Source organism: Phallusia mammillata, chromosome 3 (assembly GCF_965637545.1).
Source record: "Phallusia mammillata chromosome 3, kaPhaMamm4.hap1.1, whole genome shotgun sequence".
NCBI lineage: Eukaryota > Metazoa > Chordata > Ascidiacea > Phlebobranchia > Ascidiidae > Phallusia > Phallusia mammillata.
In genome coordinates this window covers 5,700,512-5,721,431 of record NC_137254.1, presented here as the reverse complement: position 1 = coordinate 5,721,431, position 20,920 = coordinate 5,700,512, and the positions used below count along the sequence as shown (strand labels likewise).

General features: G+C 36.4%; 2 protein-coding genes across 2 annotated transcripts; one reads left to right on the top strand and one right to left on the bottom strand.

The window, feature by feature from the left end:
* Nucleotides 1-72: 72 nt before the first annotated feature.
* Nucleotides 73-3,766, top strand: LOC145219313 (zona pellucida sperm-binding protein 4-like). The gene is made up of 5 exons (XM_080086692.1): nucleotides 73-126; nucleotides 1,702-1,772; nucleotides 1,848-2,037; nucleotides 2,166-2,277; nucleotides 3,251-3,766. The coding sequence occupies exons 1-5, from the start codon at nucleotides 73-75 to the stop codon at nucleotides 3,409-3,411; spliced, it is 588 nt and encodes a 195-aa protein (XP_079942818.1). The 3' UTR covers nucleotides 3,412-3,766.
* Nucleotides 3,767-11,617: 7,851 nt separating this feature from the next.
* On the bottom strand, nucleotides 11,618-19,858 carry LOC145218663 (zona pellucida sperm-binding protein 2-like). The gene is made up of 13 exons (XM_080086067.1): nucleotides 19,719-19,858; nucleotides 18,283-18,449; nucleotides 17,154-17,310; nucleotides 16,390-16,565; nucleotides 16,057-16,204; nucleotides 15,520-15,565; nucleotides 14,661-14,826; nucleotides 14,315-14,472; nucleotides 13,392-13,563; nucleotides 13,136-13,206; nucleotides 12,844-13,033; nucleotides 12,540-12,648; nucleotides 11,618-12,044 (listed from the first exon to the last, which is right to left on the bottom strand). The coding sequence occupies exons 4-13, from the start codon at nucleotides 16,561-16,563 to the stop codon at nucleotides 11,890-11,892; spliced, it is 1,389 nt and encodes a 462-aa protein (XP_079942193.1). The 5' UTR covers nucleotides 16,564-16,565; nucleotides 17,154-17,310; nucleotides 18,283-18,449; nucleotides 19,719-19,858; the 3' UTR covers nucleotides 11,618-11,889.
* Between the last annotated feature and the right edge of the window lie 1,062 nt (nucleotides 19,859-20,920).

The window sequence follows — 20,920 nt, the reverse complement described above, 5'->3', positions numbered from 1 at the left end:
TCGTAATCAGTAAAACACATAAAAACACACCAACATACAGGCCACTACATTAAAACATACCGGCGTACAGGAATGCAACCAAGTCACTCCGTCGCACAGATCGATGCCGATCGAATCTTGCCCACAGTAAATTAATCGAGTCACAATAAATACGATGCTCAACGCAAAGTTCACAGGTTCACTTGGATACAACTTTTGCACATTTGCAATAAACTTTCTGTTTTTAAGAAGAGAAGCAGAAATTCGTTAGTTAGCTATCACAACTCACTATCATGCGTTGAGCACATCACAGACACTAATAAAATAATAGCCAAGCGGTCTCGCATAAGGTAATTGCACCACAATGGATTTTACGTCACAAAGTCATTAAATAATAACACGATCCAGAGATATATTTTTGAGTTTACAGCAGTTTGTTCCTTTTGTTTTTTAGTTAGCAGGAGACACTATTTTGTAACCTTTTTACTTTACAAGGAAGTTAACTTATTAAACTCGGTCGGTTTTATTTTTCCATCCCATATATACGACAACCTATACAATTGTTTATCACGCATGCGACATAGTACATCTGATAAAAAAAATTAAGTTTAATATCCACAATTAACTGGGCAACAACAGTTTTTCATCACACACGTGTTTTGTTACGATTTTCCAGAAAATTCAATTCATTTATTTACGTGATGACACTACGTAGGATCAGTTTGAACCACAAGTGGTTATACAGCTGACCCTGAACAATTCAAGGGTTGCAAGACAACTGATAAGCTATATTGAACAACAACAAAAAATAAACATGCATGTATGTTGTGAAAGTGTTGTAGTAAATAATAAAACAAAGACAGGTAAACAAATATGTTATGAATAGATCATTACATTATTTCTATGAAACAGATGTAAACAGTGTTTTATAATGAAACGGTGTGAGAATAGTAACAATGACACGCTTTAGGAAAATTATTCACTGAGGCAATCGACGCTTATTTTGGCAATCAATTACCGAGTTGGTCGTGAGGGGATGTTTGCAAAGAAGCACGTGGTACTGCGACAACAAAAAAAAAAAAAAAAAAACGTGAACGTAGACAAGTATACATGTACATTTGAAAGTGAAGATGCTTATTTTATTATTGTAAGTAAATAAATAAATAAAGACAGGTGAAGAAATTTGTTATGAAAGAATCATTACATTATTTTACGAAACAAATGCTAACAGATATTTATGATGAAACGTTGTGAAAATAATACGAATAGCAATAACACCAAATAACACGCTTTAGGCAAAGTTTTCAGTCACTGAGGCAATTGACGCTCATGTTGGCAAACGATTGCCGAGTTGATCTAGAGGGGAATGTTTACAAAGCAGCACGTGGTACTATGACAACAAACAAAAACAAGACAGGGTATGAACTTTATGTGTATTCTTGCAGAAGGAACGTTTTGACAGCACGCTTAAATTGTGGCAGGCTGAGTTGTTTTATATGATCAGGTATATGGTCCCAAGCCTTAATGCACGCGTATTTTAGCGTTTGTTGGGCACGTGTTGATAACACACGTGGAAAGTGGTACTGCATTCTGTTTGAGCGCCTTGTTTCATGGTCATGTACGTTTGACGTTTGTTGAAAATAACCATTAAATGTTGTAATTTAGTTACTTTGGAGTTCAAATGTTTTTGTTTGGATTGCTATTCAAATTTATTGTGCACAGTTGGAAGAATGTTGGGCGACGCGTGTTGAAAACTCCAGTGGTTTGCCGAGTTACCAGATTGTACAAAGCGGGTAAGCATTGCTACCATGGGTCTATTGTTCTGATTCTGTATTTTGCTGTGGATAACTCTGTGTTAAAATTATTAGGTGCGTTGCGCCACCCAGTGGAGGGGAGGCTGCCGACGCAAAAATGTTAATGCGAAATTACGAATCCAACTTTGCAACGTTCAAGCTGATGAGCTTTCTGTGGACAAACTTCACCGATGCAGAACAATTTATCTACATCCACTGCGACGTGACCGTCTGTCAAAACTCAACTGGACAATGCCCTGGACAGGTGATATCAAAAGTTTTGATTTGCTACAAACAAGTATTGAGTTTTTACCGAAATAGCTAAAATACAATATCTGGTCTTAAACCATCTATTCAAGTACAAGAACATACGTATATTAAACTTATTTACAGACTTGTGGAGGTATGAGGGGACGACGATCTGTTGACAACAATGGACGCAACCAACGAATTTCTGCAGGGCCAATTCACTTACTACAAACCACCAAGTATTCGCTTGTGCAGGGTAAGAACACATAAAAATATCTGTCTTGTTATTCTATGTAACAGTGCTATTTCCGATACCTGTGTTAATTTATTGTGCAAAATAATATAGCCTATATACGCTCTATTATAAGTTAGGTCTCACATACCTCCTCTTTTTGGAGGACATGTACTCCTTTTTAACAAAAACCAAGTTGTTCTCCGAGGACAATAAAAAGTGCCCAAATGTCCTCCTTTTTGATTTACTAAATACAGCCAAACAGCCCAGAACTTACATATTCAGTTAATTTTGTAAATATATATGGGTGATTTTACACAGCACTTTAGTGAAAATATAACCTTAGTTTAGTGCAGTGGTTCCCAAACTTTTTCATATTTTTTTCAAAACGGTCCCTTTGCCATTATTTCAAGGGCTCGCGGTCCTTAAGCCTGAATGTGTATTTCATAAAAACGAACGTTGATTGCAGGATTTTAGCTAGTTATGCAAAATTGCGCATAACAATCATCCAAAGACAGCTTGTGACATCACAAACAGGACAAAAAACATTGCAATTGTGCGCAAACAATTGCTTTTACGATAGTTGTCATTCAATAAAGATCATTGTTTAGCAATGGAGATTCTCAATTCTACTTTGATTTAAACCTATTCAGTGGCACAAACTGACGCCAAATAAGATTATAGAATTGCTTCAACCGCTTCGCGGTCCCCCCAAAATTGCCTCACGGACCCCTAAAGGACCGCGGACCCCAGTTTGGGAACCGCTGGTTTATATATGGGTGATTTTACACAGCACTTACACAGCACACAGTGAAAATACACAGCACACAGTGAAAATATAACCTTAGTTTTGTGTGATTAAATTCATTTTGGACCAATTAACGACCAAAAAACATCTAATATCTTTTACTCTTGCTATTCGGCCCCCCAAAAAGCTTTATAGGCCTATTATAAGTAATGTCTTTATATTTAAACTAAACTCCCTATTTTCTTGCAGACACGACAGAGGACAGAGATGAAGTAAATGAAGCAGCTTACAACATCTTCCAACTTGTGGTGTTTGTTCTTCTGGCTGCTGTAATTATCGGTGCTGGTTACTTTGTAATTGTATGGGACAAAATTGACCAAAATCCAAAGGCGAAACAAATTCGTCTGTAGATAAGATTCCAGTACAGATCAACAATGTATTGTGTATCGCTTTCGATTACGTTTATAACTGTTTTGCTAGTTTTTATTAGCTTCATCTTAAAAATTTTGTAGCTTCTGACAGACAAAAACTGCAACACTTGTTTAAAAAATGAAAGTTGATGTTTAAAAAGTTAATTAAGCAAATCGTTCTATAGGTTTTCTACAATGAATACATTAATTAATTGCACTTATGTGTTCAGAAAAGTACGTTGTCCAAATATTTCATTGTGCCTGTCGTTTCAATGTAATATAATCAAGCTAAGTTCACATTGTGATGGTCGAAATATTTCATTGTGGCTGTAGTTTCAATGCAATATAATCAACTAATTCGGAACCATCCTTAACCCTTTGAGGGTTACTGGTACATATATGTACCACAACTTTGAAGCGTCGTAGAAAATTAATTTGTTGTTCGATCGATATAATTTTCACACAACCTCTCAATTTGGGTTTTATGTTTATATTTCTATGATTTTTTCGCACTTGCCACCTTCAGATCAGCTGTTTTTGTGCCTTAAAGTAGTCAGTTTTCGGTCATTCTCAAGGGCATAGTTGTTTCACTTACTGGTGAGTATGCAAAAACATAAAAACAAGTGACTGATAACGTTTTTTATTGTTTATGTGTTGGGGATCAATAATTACTAGTTTTAAAAAATAAAACCCAAGTAAAAATGTAAAAATTTTGGACATACATGTTATGGTACATATATGTACCACTGTCCATTTGGGGAAAAAAGTTAAAATTTTCAGTTTTGTTGAAAAATGCTGTTGTTTGTTTTTTTAAGTCCAATTAGAACTACAAAATAGCACATTTAAAGGTTTTTAGTATTTTATATCATGAAAAATAAGTTTCTGTGCTTGATTTTGTTGTATTTTATTTTTTTGTGACCTGTTACCATTTGCTATCTATGCCTTCTTCGTACAAAACTAGCATTTCCTTTTCATCTCTATATTTTTGTGAAGCTAAGTTTACTGAACTGAAATCCTACACCGGTAATGACAACAACTATTGTTGAAATACCTGCACCATTATTCTATATTTACAAGTTTTCTGGCATTTTTGTATGTTGTTGACTAGGTTTTGTTTGTTGTTTTGTATTTACTAATCAAATACATGGAATACAAGTATTTTTAGTAAACAGAGTTTACGTACAGTGATCCTTGAATAAAGTTTCTACTATAAAAATGGATTTGCACCAAAATTGAAAAAAAAAATTTCCAAAAAAAATTCCCCCAAACGGTTGCTGGTACATATATGTACCATGCTCTAAAATAAACAAACTAAGAAATTACAAAAATTTTTTTAGGGGAATACTTTTTTTGACCCATTTTAACTAAGATTTGTTGATTGAATTAAAAAAAGCAGTGCACAAAAAAGTGTGTCCCTCAAAGGGTTAACTGAGTGTACGAGAGTTGTAAGTCGGGCCGGGCTTGACAGGCCGGGTTCGGGCTAAGATTTTTGAAAAAACTGACTAAAATCGGGACTCGCATTACACTCTGTGTAGCGTCGCACATTAGTGCAGCGCCTGGACAAGCTACCAGTGCGAGCGACAGAATTTTATTTCGACCAATTTCAATGACGCGCGCAATGAACGCGGTTTTCTGCAAATATAACAACACTAGTAAAAGTCAGAACGAGGAACAGCGACAAACGCATTTACAGGGGAGAAACAAATAACGTACAAAACTTTGATCGGTCCGAGCATTAGACTTCCCAGGTGAAAATCACAGATTGCGGTTTTCTCACTGTAAATGTCGTAAGTCGTAATCAGTAAAACACATAAAAACACACCAACATACAGGCCACTACATTAAAACATACCGGCGTACAGGAATGCAACCAAGTCACTCCGTCGCACAGATCGATGCCGATCGAATCTTGCCCACAGTAAATTAATCGAGTCACAATAAATACGATGCTCAACGCAAAGTTCACAGGTTCACTTGGATACAACTTTTGCACATTTGCAATAAACTTTCTGTTTTTAAGAAGAGAAGCAGAAATTCGTTAGTTAGCTATCACAACTCACTATCATGCGTTGAGCACATCACAGACACTAATAAAATAATAGCCAAGCGGTCTCGCATAAGGTAATTGCACCACAATGGATTTTACGTCACAAAGTCATTAAATAATAACACGATCCAGAGATATATTTTTGAGTTTACAGCAGTTTGTTCCTTTTGTTTTTTAGTTAGCAGGAGACACTATTTTGTAACCTTTTTACTTTACAAGGAAGTTAACTTATTAAACTCGGTCGGTTTTATTTTTCCATCCCATATATACGACAACCTATACAATTGTTTATCACGCATGCGACATAGTACATCTGATAAAAAAAATTAAGTTTAATATCCACAATTAACTGGGCAACAACAGTTTTTCATCACACACGTGTTTTGTTACGATTTTCCAGAAAATTCAATTCATTTATTTACGTGATGACACTACGTAGGATCAGCTTGAACCACAAGTGGTTATACAGCTGACCCTGAACAATTCAAGGGTTGCAAGACAACTGATAAGCTATATTGAACAACAACAAAAAATAAACATGCATGTATGTTGTGAAAGTGTTGTAGTAAATAATAAAACAAAGACAGGTAAACAAATATGTTATGAATAGATCATTACATTATTTCTATGAAACAGATGTAAACAGTGTTTTATAATGAAACGGTGTGAGAATAGTAACAATGACACGCTTTAGGAGAATTATTCACTGAGGCAATCGACGCTTATTTTGGCAATCAATTACCGAGTTGGTCGTGAGGGGATGTTTGCAAAGAAGCACGTGGTACTGCGACAACAAAAAAAAAAAAAAAAAAACGTGAACGTAGACAAGTATACATGTACATTTGAAAGTGAAGATGCTTATTTTATTATTGTAAGTAAATAAATAAATAAAGACAGGTGAAGAAATTTGTTATGAAAGAATCATTACATTATTTTACGAAACAAATGCTAACAGATATTTATGATGAAACGTTGTGAAAATAATACGAATAGCAATAACACCAAATAACACGCTTTAGGCAAAGTTTTCAGTCACTGAGGCAATTGACGCTCATGTTGGCAAACGATTGCCGAGTTGATCTAGAGGGGAATGTTTACAAAGCAGCACGTGGTACTATGACAACAAACAAAAACAAGACAGGGTATGAACTTTATGTGTATTCTTGCAGAAGGAACGTTTTGACAGCACGCTTAAATTGTGGCAGGCTGAGTTGTTTTATATGATCAGGTATATGGTCCCAAGCCTTAATGCACGCGTATTTTAGCGTTTGTTGGGCACGTGTTGATAACACACGTGGAAAGTGGTACTGCATTCTGTTTGAGCGCCTTGTTTCATGGTCATGTACGTTTGACGTTTGTTGAAAATAACCATTAAATGTTGCAGGTAACAAATTGTTTTTAAACAAGCAAACGAACTTAATTAATTCTAACTGGTGCATTTCACGTATCTTTAGAATGTTTGTTTGTTTGTATAGTTTATCGGTTGATGTACGAAAAGGACTGTTTGTAATATATTTTAACACCCGGTTTTGAAGAATTACTATTGGCTGCAGATGCGTCTTATTTGCAAACCCCCAGGAAAGAAGGCCATACAATAAAATTGGATGAACTAAAGAATGGTACACTGTTTTTAAGATGTTCTTTGGGACGTAGTAACGCAATTTTCCTATTATTCCAATGGCTTTTGCTAATTTGGCACAAATGTATTTGATATGGCTATGCCAGGATAGTTTATTGTCTATAATTATTCCGAGATACTTGATTGTTGTGGTTTCATCTATTATCTGACCATTGACTTGTAACTGGAATGCTTGTCCTTTTGTGAGGTGTGAGATGCTGTTTGAAAAAATCATGTACTTTGTTTTCCCGTAATTAAGTGAAAGTTTGTTTGTCCGCATCCATATATCAACTTTGATCATTTCAATGTTAACAGATTTTTGTAACTCATTAAAGTTTTTATGCTTCATCCAGAGACAGGTATCATCAGCGAACAGTCTTGACTGAAAGGACGATGAGTTGGGCAAATCATTGATGTAAATGAGGAAAAGCAGTGGCCCCAGGACAGAGCCTTGCGGGACGCCACAAGTAATGTCATTGCTGTGTGAGGAATGGTTTGAAATTGAAGTGTATTGTTTTCTATCAGCCAGGTAACTTTTGAAAAATTCAAGTGTGCTGCCCCGAAATACATAAAATTCTAGTTTTTGAAGGAGGATGGTGTGATCGATTGTGTCAAAAGCTTTTGCGAGGTCAAGGAAAATTGTACATATATGAAAATGATTGTCAAGGGCTGTAACAATTGATTCATGGATTTCAGTAATGGTCAAGTTTGTGGAATGCAGTGTGCGAAAACCATTTTGAAATTTCGTGAGTATGTTGTATTTGTCTAAATATGATATCATCCTGTTGTACAAAATTTTTTCAAATATTTTTGAAACTACAGATAGTAAGGAGATTGGCCTATAGTTGCATACATCATCAGCATTTCCACCCTTCAAGAGAGGAATAACTTTTGCTAATTTCAGGCAGTTGGGATAGGTGCTAGACGCAATGCACTCATTGAACAGTCTACACAGCAATGGTGTGAGAGCGGGGGCAGCCAGTTTAACCATTTTCGGAGGTAAGTCATATGGTCCTGGTGCCTTTTTTGCATTGAGGCTAATAATGGTGTTGAACACCTCATTATCTTCAATGTTAAAGAAAACAAATGAACTTTTATTGGAGTTTGTAAGATAGCTGAGTGGCGAGGTTGTGGTAGGTATGATCTTTGATGCCATATCTTTGCCAACATTTGAAAAGTATGAATTAAATTTATTAGCTATATCTGTTGAATTTGTTAGAGGTGTTTGTGCATCTGCCAGGTGAACTATTGGATTGTGTTGATCATGTGATTTGTTGCAAATGATTTGATTAATAGCCTTCCATGTTTGACGAGGTGTTGTGTTATTTAAAAAGAGACTTTTGTGGTAATTTGCTTTTGCTGTTCTAATTATTTTTTTTAATTGTTTTGTGTATTGTAGGTATGTTGCTGTGATCTCATTGTTGTTAATGCACTTCCTGTACATTTTGTTCTTTTTCCTTATTGCTGTAAGGATGCCTTTACTCATCCAAGGTTTGTGAACTCTTTTTTGATTATAAAGAATTGTACGAGGAGCATGTTGATTTATGATACTTTGCAATTTTAGTATAACCATGTGAAATTTATTATGAATGTCATCGTAGCTTCTTAAACTATTTGTAATACCATCAATATCTGCAAAATATTTTTCAATGTCCAACTTTCTTAAGTCTCTAATCATGTGTTTGCCAGTAGTTTTTGTTGGATGTAGTTTCTTTATTATTACAAATGTCGGAAGGTGATCAGAAATGTCAAATTAGATTAAACCTGGATAAACTATGTTGGAGTTATCATTGGTGTATATATGGTCAAGTGCTGAAGATTTTGAGAATTTCATGAAACGTGAAGGTATTGTTATTAAAGACTTGCAATTGAGGCTTTCAGTCATATGTATGTAATTTTTTACATTGCTGCATGTATCAATTAGGTTAATGTTGAAATCTCCAGTTATATAATATGGTACATTTTTCTTACTAAGACTAAACAAACATTTTTCGAATTCAACTGCAAATGAAGTGATATCATAGCTGGGATGTCTATAAACAACCCCAATGACTATGGATTTGTTTTGGTGAAGCTGCAGTTGTATCCAAATGTTTTCACACTTTGGTAGTTCAAGGTTGTAGGTGTAAAGCATGTTGAATGAAAATATTTTGCTTATATATATCCCAACCCCACCTGTTTTGGTTACGGAATCTTTTCTAACAAAGTTATATCCATCTAGAGAAATGTTTGTAGCAGTATTTTGATTTAGCCTTGTTTCAGATATGCAGATTATGTGGGGTGGTTTAGAACAAGAATGAATAAACTCCTCTAAAATGGGTAAGTTGTGTGCCAGGCTTCTAACATTTAGATGGGTCAAAATCAGGTCATTGTTGTTAGTGGTTTCAGTGACTTCAGAAAAATGTTGCATTTCAAATACTTTTGCTGAATTTAAATTTCCATGAGGGTCATGCATCTTAGACATATATAAAACATAACAAACAAAATACAAGTTGATGTAGTTACATACGTTTCATGGAGTCCAATTCCTTTTGGTTGTTTATTCTGTGAACTTTTTCTCCGTCATCTTTTCTGAGAAATGTTTTTCCATTTCTTGTCCAGATGTATTTAAAGTTGTTTTCCTTTTAAAATTCCAAACATTGTACAAATAATTTTCGGTTTGTTGCAGTTAAACTTTCATTTATATACAGTTTTGCCTCCACAGATTTTGTTTTTCTGTTTTCCTGGTGCAGTTTTCGTCGATTATCATAAATTTCATTAGTAACTCTTCTGGTCAAAAATTTTGCAATGATTGTGGGCCTATTGTTTCCTACTTTCTGCAGTCTGTGTGAAATACTTATATCTTGTTTTTTAATATTAACTCCAATTTTTTTGCACACAGCTATTACAAGATCATCAGTGCTCTCGTCCTTTTCCTGAGGCAATCCTTTAAATTCCAGACATTCTCTTCTGGAGTACTGTTCTAGGTCATTCAAACCCTGTTCTGTTTCTTTTGTTGTTTCAGTCAGCTTTTTTACATTTTCCCGTAACTTTTTGTTCTCTTCCAAAACCTCCTGTACAACTTTCTCATTTTCGTCCATCTTTGCTTTCATTTCTTCATACTTGTGTTCAAAAAATGTTTGGCTTTCTTTTATTCCATTCAGTTCTTTTAGAATTTCGGAAAGTTTTTCCTCGTTTGTTTCTTTGTATATTCTGAATTCACTCAATAAAACATCCAATTTTTTATTGGCAGTGTTTGTTTCCGATTTTCTTAGTTTTTCCATTTCAGAAAAATATTATTTTCTAAGCAAATATGGTTATTGAGGAAACCTTATTCAAATAGAAACAGACAGTTTTATGTCAGGGGCAATCTTAACGGAGAATCGGATTGTTAAAAAAAGACACCCTTAAGCTAAATGCTATCGTTATTTTATATCACAGAATTATGCGAGACTTAACTAATCGAAATATACTTTTGCTCATATACGCATGATACCAATGTCTTGAGTCGCGTCGAGTTACACGTAAGACTCAAAATCTATAATTTGTAGCACGTGTCAATACACAAGATGTTGCAGTCATTTTTTGTTTGGCATATTGATGGTAATTCACTAATATAGTGTTAGGTAACTCAATATCTACAATAGCAAATTATTATTAATATTTTCACGGGGTTCGAACCCAGGACACTCCTGGGGACGAATCCCGATCAAGGTTTTTTATGTCTGTACATGGGTCAGGCGCGCCAGGCCATTCGGCCAAGTTCCTGCACACATTAAATCAAGCATTATGATTATTAAGATTTTTAGCTTCAGTCAGCGAAAAATGCCCTAAAATACAGCGATCGCTAAGTGGTGCTAAAGCGTGCACGCTGAAAAGGAAGGATGAACATTTTCTGTGGGGGGCAGGAACTTGGCCGAACGGTCTAGCGCGCCTGACCCATATACAGACACAAAAAAAACTGATCGGGATTCGTCCCCGGGAGAGTCCTGGGTTCGAACCCCGTGAAAAAAAAAAAAAAAAAAAAAACATTTTCTGTGGGACCAGGTTTTATTTCACATATCTTAAATTGTCAATCTCGAAAAAAATTGTAACTTTTTATGTTCATATTCTGAATCAACTATGATTTCAAACCGAAAAGAAGATTAGTATTAAGAGAACAAAAAGAGCTAAGGAAATAATCTGTAATGTGAACGGTTTTATGTCGTTTATATTGTTTGTGTTATAGATTAATTTTGCAAACAATAAATAAAAGGGTTCAAGTTTAGACCTAAGTGAAAATAAAGCAGGCTAGACTTGGACAGACTTTTAAATCGACTACTATCGTGTCTTAATGGTACTTTGGTAAACCTTTCTGGTCTAATTCAGGTTTTATTTGAACAGAATATTGGACTGAGGATTTTTTTTCAAGTTCAGGCTTAATTTCCTGACCGCATACTACTCTGGGAAAGAGAATTCAAATCTCACACCATGATAGTTAAATAGAAAGATAGTTGAATTAAAATTCAATTTAATCTGTTCAAATTGCTCAAATACTCTAAACATAATCAACAGACTCAAAGTGAATTAAGCTTGACTATATTGCATTAAAATTACAGACACAATGAAATACTTCAACAAAGTAATTTTCTGAACACAAAGCAATTAATTAAAGCATTCATTGTCGAAAACGTGTTATACAATTTACCAATTTTTTTCAAACATTAACTTTCAAATTGTAAACAAACGATGCAAAGTCTTTTTCTTACAGAAGGTGTTAAAACCAACATTCATACGTGTTAGGCATTTTTTAAAAAGGTACACAATACGATTTTTAAAATACATGACAATTCATCTACAGACGAATTTGTTTCCCCTTTGGATCTTGTGCCAATTTTAGCCATACGAAGTACCCAGCTCCGATAATTACAGCAGCCAGAAGAACAAACATCACAAGTAGAAAGATGTTGTCAGATGCTTCATTTACTTCATCTATGTCTCCTGCAGTGTCTGCGAGAAAATTTAGATGTTTAACACGGTATAAAGATAGAGAGCATATCGACGACCAGAACCAGCCTTTTAACGTTTTCTGTGGCCAAAACTAGGACTAATCATACATCACAGTACCAGACCAACAAGAGGGGTTATAACGAATCAAATATTTTAAGAGATCCCATCAGATAAGGAGTAAGTTAAATAGAGGTAAACATGAACAAGAAAAAATGAAGTTCTTATGGGTTTGAGGCCAACGATGTATCTCCATGCAATAGAGAGCCAAACATAGAGTTTCAGACAACAACGCGTTTGTATCTAAATACCACAACGGATACTGAAAGTAGAATTGGATTTAGAGCAAAACAATAACCGTCTACTTTTCAAACAACTGAAGTGATTATGGAGATAAAGTTAAAAGAGCAGATAATTCACTCAGATACATTTACGTGTATTAAGTGATGCTACATTTCGCTGCACAAGCTAAAAGAATGTAATTCATTATATTGGTACCTTGCACAAGCAAATACTTGGTAGTTTGTAAGATGTGAACTGGTCCTGCAGAAAGTCGTTGGCTTCGTCCATTGTTGTCAACAGATCGTCGTCCTACACCTCCACATGTCTGTGAAAAAGTTATCGTGATATTTTTAAGTTATCGTGTGATTTTTGTTGTTCATTTGCGGAATTTAGACCAGGTTTAGTATTTTGCGTCAATTTCATTAAAAAATATTTATTTAATTTTACGACAGCAAAACGTTCATACTTGGTAAACTTAACCATATTGTTTTTTAAGCGAAATATGCATAACTCAAATCACCTGTCCAGGGCATTGTCCAGTTGAGTTTTGACAGATGGTCACATCGCAGTGGATGTAGATAAATTGTTCTCCGTCGGTAAAGTTTGTCCACACAAAGCTCATCACCTTGAATGTTGCAAAGTTGGATTCGTAATTTCGCATCAACATTTTTGCGTCGGCAGCCTCGCCTTCACTGGGTGGCGCATCGCATCTAATATTTTGACACGAGTTACGCACAGTCAAATAGGGAACGAAAGATAAGAAATAAATAATCAAATCGGTAATCCAATGAGAGTATACAAGCAAAGCTTACCCGCTTTGTACAACCGGGTAGTTCGGCAAACCACTGGAGTTTTCAACGCGTGTGGCCCAACATTCTTCAAGCTGTGCATAAAAGTTGTAATTACAATCTATTCTGCGTAAATGGATAATTGGCGAGATCAAAACCAAATTACGAAGCCCGTTTTATAAACATCAGGTGAGGCACAACTTTGACATTTTCAAAAATGTTCTGGAAGCTCTAATCGATAATTCTTTGTTCCACAAGAATCTTTTTGTATTCAACGCACCTGAACAATATAGTCATCATTGCTTGGAGAAATTTCATTTAGTCTCACTTCAGCAAAAATGTAGTTAGGCACAGTGACTTCCCCAGGCAAGCTCTCGTTGAAATGTTCGTTGGTGAAGAGATTTAAAGCGACATCGAAGATTCCTGTATTTTCAGTTGAAATTTCAGCGGATCTACAAATAGTTTACATGTATTAGATATTGGTACTTTCGCCGTCAAGGTATCTTGATCTAAAATGTCAACGGATCTGTGACAAGTTACAACAGTTAAAAAATGAATGGATATATTTCTAAGAATTTTGTCATGTCAAATTGATGTCTTTGTAGGCCTACCATACGTCCTCTTTTTGGAGGACATGTCCTCCTTTGTAACAAAAACCAAGTTGTCCTCCGAGGACAAGAAAAAGGGCCCAAATGTCCTCCTTTTTAAGGAATGTCTGATTTACCAAATACATATGTGACAATTATGCCTTTATACATATTCCATTTTTTGAAAATACAAGATTATTTTAGTGTTGTGGTGTGATAAACGTTAAACTTTATCCAAACTATTCTATACCGTCTAATTTCTTAAGCGTTTAATTTTTGGTGGGACTCAAACGGTTTTTCATGTTCTGTTCAACAATGTGTCCTCCATTTTAGGGATGGAAATATGGTAGGCCTATGTCTTTGCCGTTTATCTGTTCCGAGTTTTCTGACTAGCGTTGAAAATCAAACTAAATTTTCCTCGCCAATGTGCTTCAAAGACACTACGTGTGTGTGACATGTTTATCCGCATTAAATGACATTTGACATGTTTATATTTCGCATGTTGTGTGCTTTGTGGTATGTGACACATGTGGCATGTGGCATGGGCTCCCACACCGAATGACATGTGTCATGTTATTATTCGGCATACTGTGTGCTTTGTGCTCCAGTTTCTCACCCGGCTTTTGGTTGAACGTTGGATGACGAGAGAAGTAGTTCCGAGTCAAACAGACAAGTCACATTGAGCTTATTTTGAACGTCGCGTTGAATCACGACAGAGGTTGGAGCTAGGTATCTCCAGATCAGGAAGGACACCGTTAACATTCCGTTGTCATTCTGTAAAATAGACAAGTTTAGAAGCTGTTTCCGTATATGACAATCAAAAATTTACAACAACCACCCGCAACTTTAAAGAATACAGTTATTAACGTTTTAAAAACTGCGGACGATACACACTTTCAATTCATATTTACTTTGATTCTGGTTACATAATATATTTAAACAACTGATACTTTGCTTGTCACCTTGTAGAAGGCTTCGCATTGGCCAATGTCAAACACGAACATCGGATCTGACCCCGTGACCTTGCAGCTGTCATTGAGTTGAAAAAGGGGAGTTTCCCGGTTTAATGCTATGTAAAGTGTGTCACCAAGTTCATAATCTAATGTCATCTGTTCATCAGCTGTGACTCTAAAAAGATCAGGTGTTTGCCAGTTGTAGATTAATTAAATTCAACACATCTACAAATGCTTAATGCATAGTAAACCTTCTGTACAACCACACGACTAAAAATAAGAGTGAAAACAATGGCTAAACTTGAGGTGGCGCTGCTATTACTGTAAATGTGTACCATGTGGAAAAGATGAGTGTATCGCTACTCTATTTGAACATTATGTAGCCACGGTATAGCTGCACTGCGTTTAGCGCCCATCCATCAATTGTGCCCTGCATTGTTTTGAAATCTATGACGCTTTAACACTGCGCAGCTGTTTCCGGCTGATTGATTGTGTTAGTGCAATTGTGTCGCCATGCATTTTTTCATCCAGCGATATATACTCAACTCGATCATTCCACGATAGTTACAAAATATGACGTCACATTTTGCGCTGCAGTAACATGTAGTTTCAAGAGAAACATTTTATCTGTTTCATGTTACCAAACATGATTTTCTTGCCGTGTATACGCGCCCCAGTAACGTTATTTTAGCCGGTAAAGTGTAGTTTAGCATGTTTGTTAACAACTTTGAATGTTTCTACTTTTGAACTTCTGCAAATTGGAACTGATGTTAACAACGTGCACTTGCAGAGAATCCGGAATATTTTTACATTTGAAAAATATGATAATTATCTCTATTTTTAAAAGCTAACGACACAACAAACTCACGTGATGGTCAAATCTTTTTCTCTGCATTCCACTGCTTGAGGCATTCCTAAAAAGCAACACGATAACAGTTAATCACATTCTAACTTTTTTTTTTTTAAATGTCACGTTTAGGCAGAGAGAAAAAGGGCAATCCGTCTAGTTTTTTGAATTTAGGTCGAATGTGGAAGGCGCTAAACAAAGCAGTTTAGGCAAACAATTTTCCGATGAATTTTTACCGTTTTGACCCATTATTCTGCCGATTTTTTTTATATTAACCTGATAATCTCGCCTCTAAGTGGTTTAAATAGATGTTTATCAATTGATTTTCTTTCCACAATAATTTATTATCGAAAAAAACACACAATTGCAATCTGGTAATTGTTCTGGTAGATAGCTGTTTATTTTAGTAAATTGTCGGATAAAGTAGGTACATGACGAAAGGATTACTTCATCGAACTCATCCTCGTTCACAGTCTGAAGGTCGCACTCATTAATTGTCATCACTAAAATATTCGAACCATTAAGCCAGCGGTCGTAGCCCTGGTTGTCTGTACCCACCTTGTAGATTTACTGTCGCATTAAAGCCCATTGCCTCGGTCTGAAAATTGCTGACGAACATAACAGTGAGAGTTGTTGCGTTAACTGTCAATGGAAATGCACCAACGTCGCCGGAAATTGGAATTACATCACCTTCTTCGTCCTTGAACTGAATATTGATCGGACAAAAAGGTGTGTTTAGGCCCTACTTAAAATCTAATCAAAACTACTGAAGTGTTAAATGACTGTTGTGTAAAAAATATACTTGGTTGCAAATTAAGCGTGTTTGATAAGTTTTGTTTTCCAAATTTTTGATCCAATTTAATGTGATTAAAATCATAACGGCTGTCTTACGTAGAGAATATCCACGCTGGACTGTGTAGAAAAAGCCGAAAAATCGAAAACCAAAGAAGTTCTGGTTGGAAGCTGAAAGTTCCAAACACAACCCAACCAGGCAGGATAGTTACTGGGAAAGTTGGGAGATTGTAAATTGTACATCGGTCCTGTTACAACTTCACCGCACTCCATAGCTGCAATACATAATATAATGTCTAGCTATAATGAATTTGCTGTGTTAAGTACTGGACTCTGCACTAAAGCGTTCATGTAGACCAGCAATCACGGCACGGGACGTTTACATACTGAAGTAGTCGGCCACCAAACATTCCTTTGTACACAGGCTCAATGGTGAGCCCGTCAAAAGTCGAATCACAAGCACCATTGTCTGCCTCGTATGCTGCACATGTCAGCTTCGCAGTATGGGATCGCCTGGTCGACCAGTAATCAGTTAAGATGAACACACATTCATTATTGGGATCAGCCTTAAACGTTGATGCATACCAGCGATCACAGTACACTCAAATTTGGATCATAGTACGCCAGTCCCAACAGAAGTGTTGTTCCGAACCAGCCGGTCACCAAGCATTCACATGTGGCAAAATGGCAAGGGGTGGGCTAAAAGAATCCAGCCTGCGGTGGAATTCGAACCCACAACAGGAACTATTCCGGGAATCGCGTTCTACCTACTAATCTACACATCAAGCGCAGAGCTGATCCCACTTATGAATGAACAATATATACCTACAGACTTTTCGGTAACAAAATGAAATCTTGCTTACCGGGTTGGATTTTCAATGGTACATCGATCCCAGTAAAATCAGTTTCACAGTTGATATAGGCAGACGGTCCGTTGATAACAACTGGAAATGACGTACTGCTAACACTACCCCGTAATGTACCGGCTAATGTTCATGTATCGTCGGTGCCTTCGTAAATCTGGATTAAAAAATAAAGTTAGGTTAAGGTTCAAAATAAGACATACTTGAGTCAACGGTCTGTGTCTTGTCAACAGCTGCACTAAGTCGGACCGGACTTTTCGGGCCGGGTTCGGGTTCGGGCCGTGTTGTGTCAGTATATATTTTTTAAATTAACTAGCTAAGTAGCCAGTTGCTAGACCTGACCTAATGTCAAACAGCTCTAAAACGCCTTGTTCAAGACGATTTGTAGTTGTGTTTATTGTCTTGGTCCCGAGGCATTAATGTTTTGACCCGTCAATCAAACTTTCGGACCTAATGGGCTTCTTAAAAACGATTCGAGTTCGGGCCGGGTTTCGGACTGGTACTTTAGGGTTCGGGTCGGGTTAGGACTTCAATTTCAGGCCCGTTTACAATCTAAATGGGTCACTTAATGCCTTGTAATGACGGTGTAGCTGCAGCGCGTTTAGGTCTGATCCACCAATTTGCCCTCACTGTTTTGCGCTCCATAACGTTTTAACATTGCGCAGTTATTTCCGGCTTGGTGATTGTTTTCGTGGAATAATGTCACTACGTTTTATTTGACCAAGCGAAATATACTCAACTGATTTTAAACAGCGTGGACTGTCTGCAGGGAATATGTATTGTTTACTTGGTATATGAATAAAAACGGCAGTTTTTAAGTCAGTGCATGTTGTTGGGCTATGTATACATGCCCTATAGGGCAGTGGTTGGCAACCATCGGGCCGCGGCCCAGTCCCAGTCCGTAAGAGATTCGTTACCGGGCCGCATAAAATTTGCTCGAGGTTTTACATTGAATCAAAGTTGTAATAACTGTAATTAGTTTTCAATGCTGAACATTTATGATTTTTAAAGACCGGTCCGTGATAAAAATTTCAGTTTCAAACCGGTCCGCAGTGCAAAAAAGGTTGCCGATCCCTGATGTAGGGGAAATAGTTTAAACGTCAGTGACACCAACGACGAAAATTGATACCTCACAGAAGTTGTTTGCAGCCAATCTTCCCACCGGGATATGAGCGACCATTCTTGGAGATCCTTGGCTTGTAGTAAATTGTCGGAGAAAGAAGGTACACGACGATGGGATTACTCCATCAAACTCATCCTCGTTCACGACAGCAAGGTCGCAAGGCGAAGCTACAACTAAAAAAACAGGTTCTGTAGTTTGTTTGTTTTATTTTTATTTTTGCTAGACGGGAACACTAGAGACAGTGCGCACTGTTTCGACCTATAAGATCTCTTCGGTGCAGCTGGTGACGGGAGATATAGGCCGCATTGGTAGCCATCTAACGGCACACCAGTTTGTTGGGAGTGACAGGCGTAAAAGGCATGCCCCACCTATTCTGGGCTATGTCACAACTGGACATACAGCACAGAGAAAACTGGCTCTGCCTGCAGCTTATCATTTATTGGCTCGATGTATTTACAGCGTTTTAATCAGTTTTAACATTCCACTGGGTTGGAGCAAAACTACGTGAAAATTGTCGTGTAAGAAATTTTAAAGCAAGTTGTGCATACAACGCAAAAACATAATTTTCTTTTGTTACCAAACGTTTTTTTTTATTAATTATAGTAACTATACTACACAGTGCGACGCGAACAAAATTGTAGTTTGACGATGTAACGCGAGAAAAAAGTTTTTGGAAACACTGGACAGATTAAACACCGAAAATGCAGCGATCGAGCGCTTCAATATTTTTTGTTTAAAGATTATAGCGTGAAAAAAGTGTTATTACAAATGTCTGTTCTGATTGGCACAAGTCACGATTTGGACATTGCACTAAGGATATTTAAATATTCAATCGAACTATTTGCCGAGTATAATTAACTGTCTATGTCTTGAATATTTGTTTTGCGTGTTTGTTACGCGTTACTTGCACATAATGTGCCTACAAACGCGTATGTCTATACTTGGTGTCTTAGCAGTGTTGCCAATCTGGCGGTTTTACCGCCCAATCGGGCTGGTTTATGACGTCAAGTTGCGGGTTTATATTAATGGTTAACAGTAAAATTTGGCTTGGTTTGGGCTTGTTTTGAATTACCTCGTAGTATTTGGGCTAGTTTTGACAAGCGGAGTTGCGATTTTTAATTTGCAGCCAGACTGGATCATTTTATGCCAATATTTAAAGACAAGTATCTTGGAAAAGAGGTCCAAACAAACCTGCTGTATATACATTTTCATGCCAAAATTCACGGTCGCTTAAATTTGTTTTTGCGGTCGCAGGTTATGCTCTGTTTTATGATGCAATTGCGAGGCCTTATATACGTTTTCTTTTACAGAGCGAAATAAATTCAACTTAATGCACATCTATATCGTGTTTGTGTTTGCTTTTACCGCTGTTGAGTTATTTCTGTACAAGAGGTTTTTTGTAAAACCTTTAAAGCAAAAAAAACAAAACAAATTTCACTTACCTCCATATACAATGCTTAGCGAACAGAAGAAAAACACAATTCTTAGAAGTCGGCCTGTCATTTTTGTTGTTTTCAAAAGATGAAAAATTGCAGTATATGTTTAACTACAACTATAAATATACAATACAAATCAATAAAAGAAATTATCCAAAAATCTGTACAAGAACCCACACCAGAGAAATTTACTATAAATACAACGAGCATTCGCAAATAAATAACATGCAATTTGTGTAAAAATGCTGACGGTAAAGGCTATTAGGGTTGGGGTAAAGTTTTGTAATAATAATAACAAAATTGGCTTGATTGGCTCAATGCTTTTACACTACTTATAACAAAATCAAGCTAAAAGCTTAGCTCCTCACGTTAAATTTAGTCCCCAAGCCTATTCCAGTTTTACTGTTAATTTAAATAACTGCACTCTTTACGCAATTTATCGCTATTTTCTGTTGTGTGTTCTTGTGTTAGTAGCTCTAACGAAATTATTATGACACTTTGCTTTATACTGCGAATCAAATTTATATCATTTTGTTGAGCAAACCTTTGAATTGTTTACGGTTACAACTTAATTAGTCCTAATTTTTTTTCCATCAGTATTAACTACACAATGCTGCATCTCAAGCCGATACGCTAGGTTTGTGTCAAGCGGGTTTCCTCATATTCATCAGAACACACTGCGGCCTACTTAGGGATTACCGGCCGAAACCACCGCAGTTCCGTAACACAATGCAGATGACTCAAACCGGATCAATAGGGTATCGTCGCAGGCTCTGTAAAATGTATTAATAATCATATATGTCCCGGTGTTAAGCAATTTTATTCGTGTGGGTTAAATTATATTGCCACCTTTCAAGCCTATCTGTTGCACTGACACTACAGTTAGGAAAAATACCATAGGCTGCAGTACCGTAGTGCTTCTCAGCACTATATGTAGCAACCGAAAATTTCGGTCGCTATTATATTTGGTTGATTTCGTAAAGCTTTTGACAATTTACCTAAATTTGTCGCAAAAATGTATGATTGGGCTTTTTGAAAATAATGTTTGTTATGCCTTGACAAAAGATGTATACTATATTTTACATCCTTGCATAGTTCTAATGTGTATGTTTATATGTTTGACACGCAACAATCAAGATGTTTTTGACTTTAGGGCACATAACATCCCAGTATCGTCGAACTTTTTGACGCTCACTGTACAAAATGTT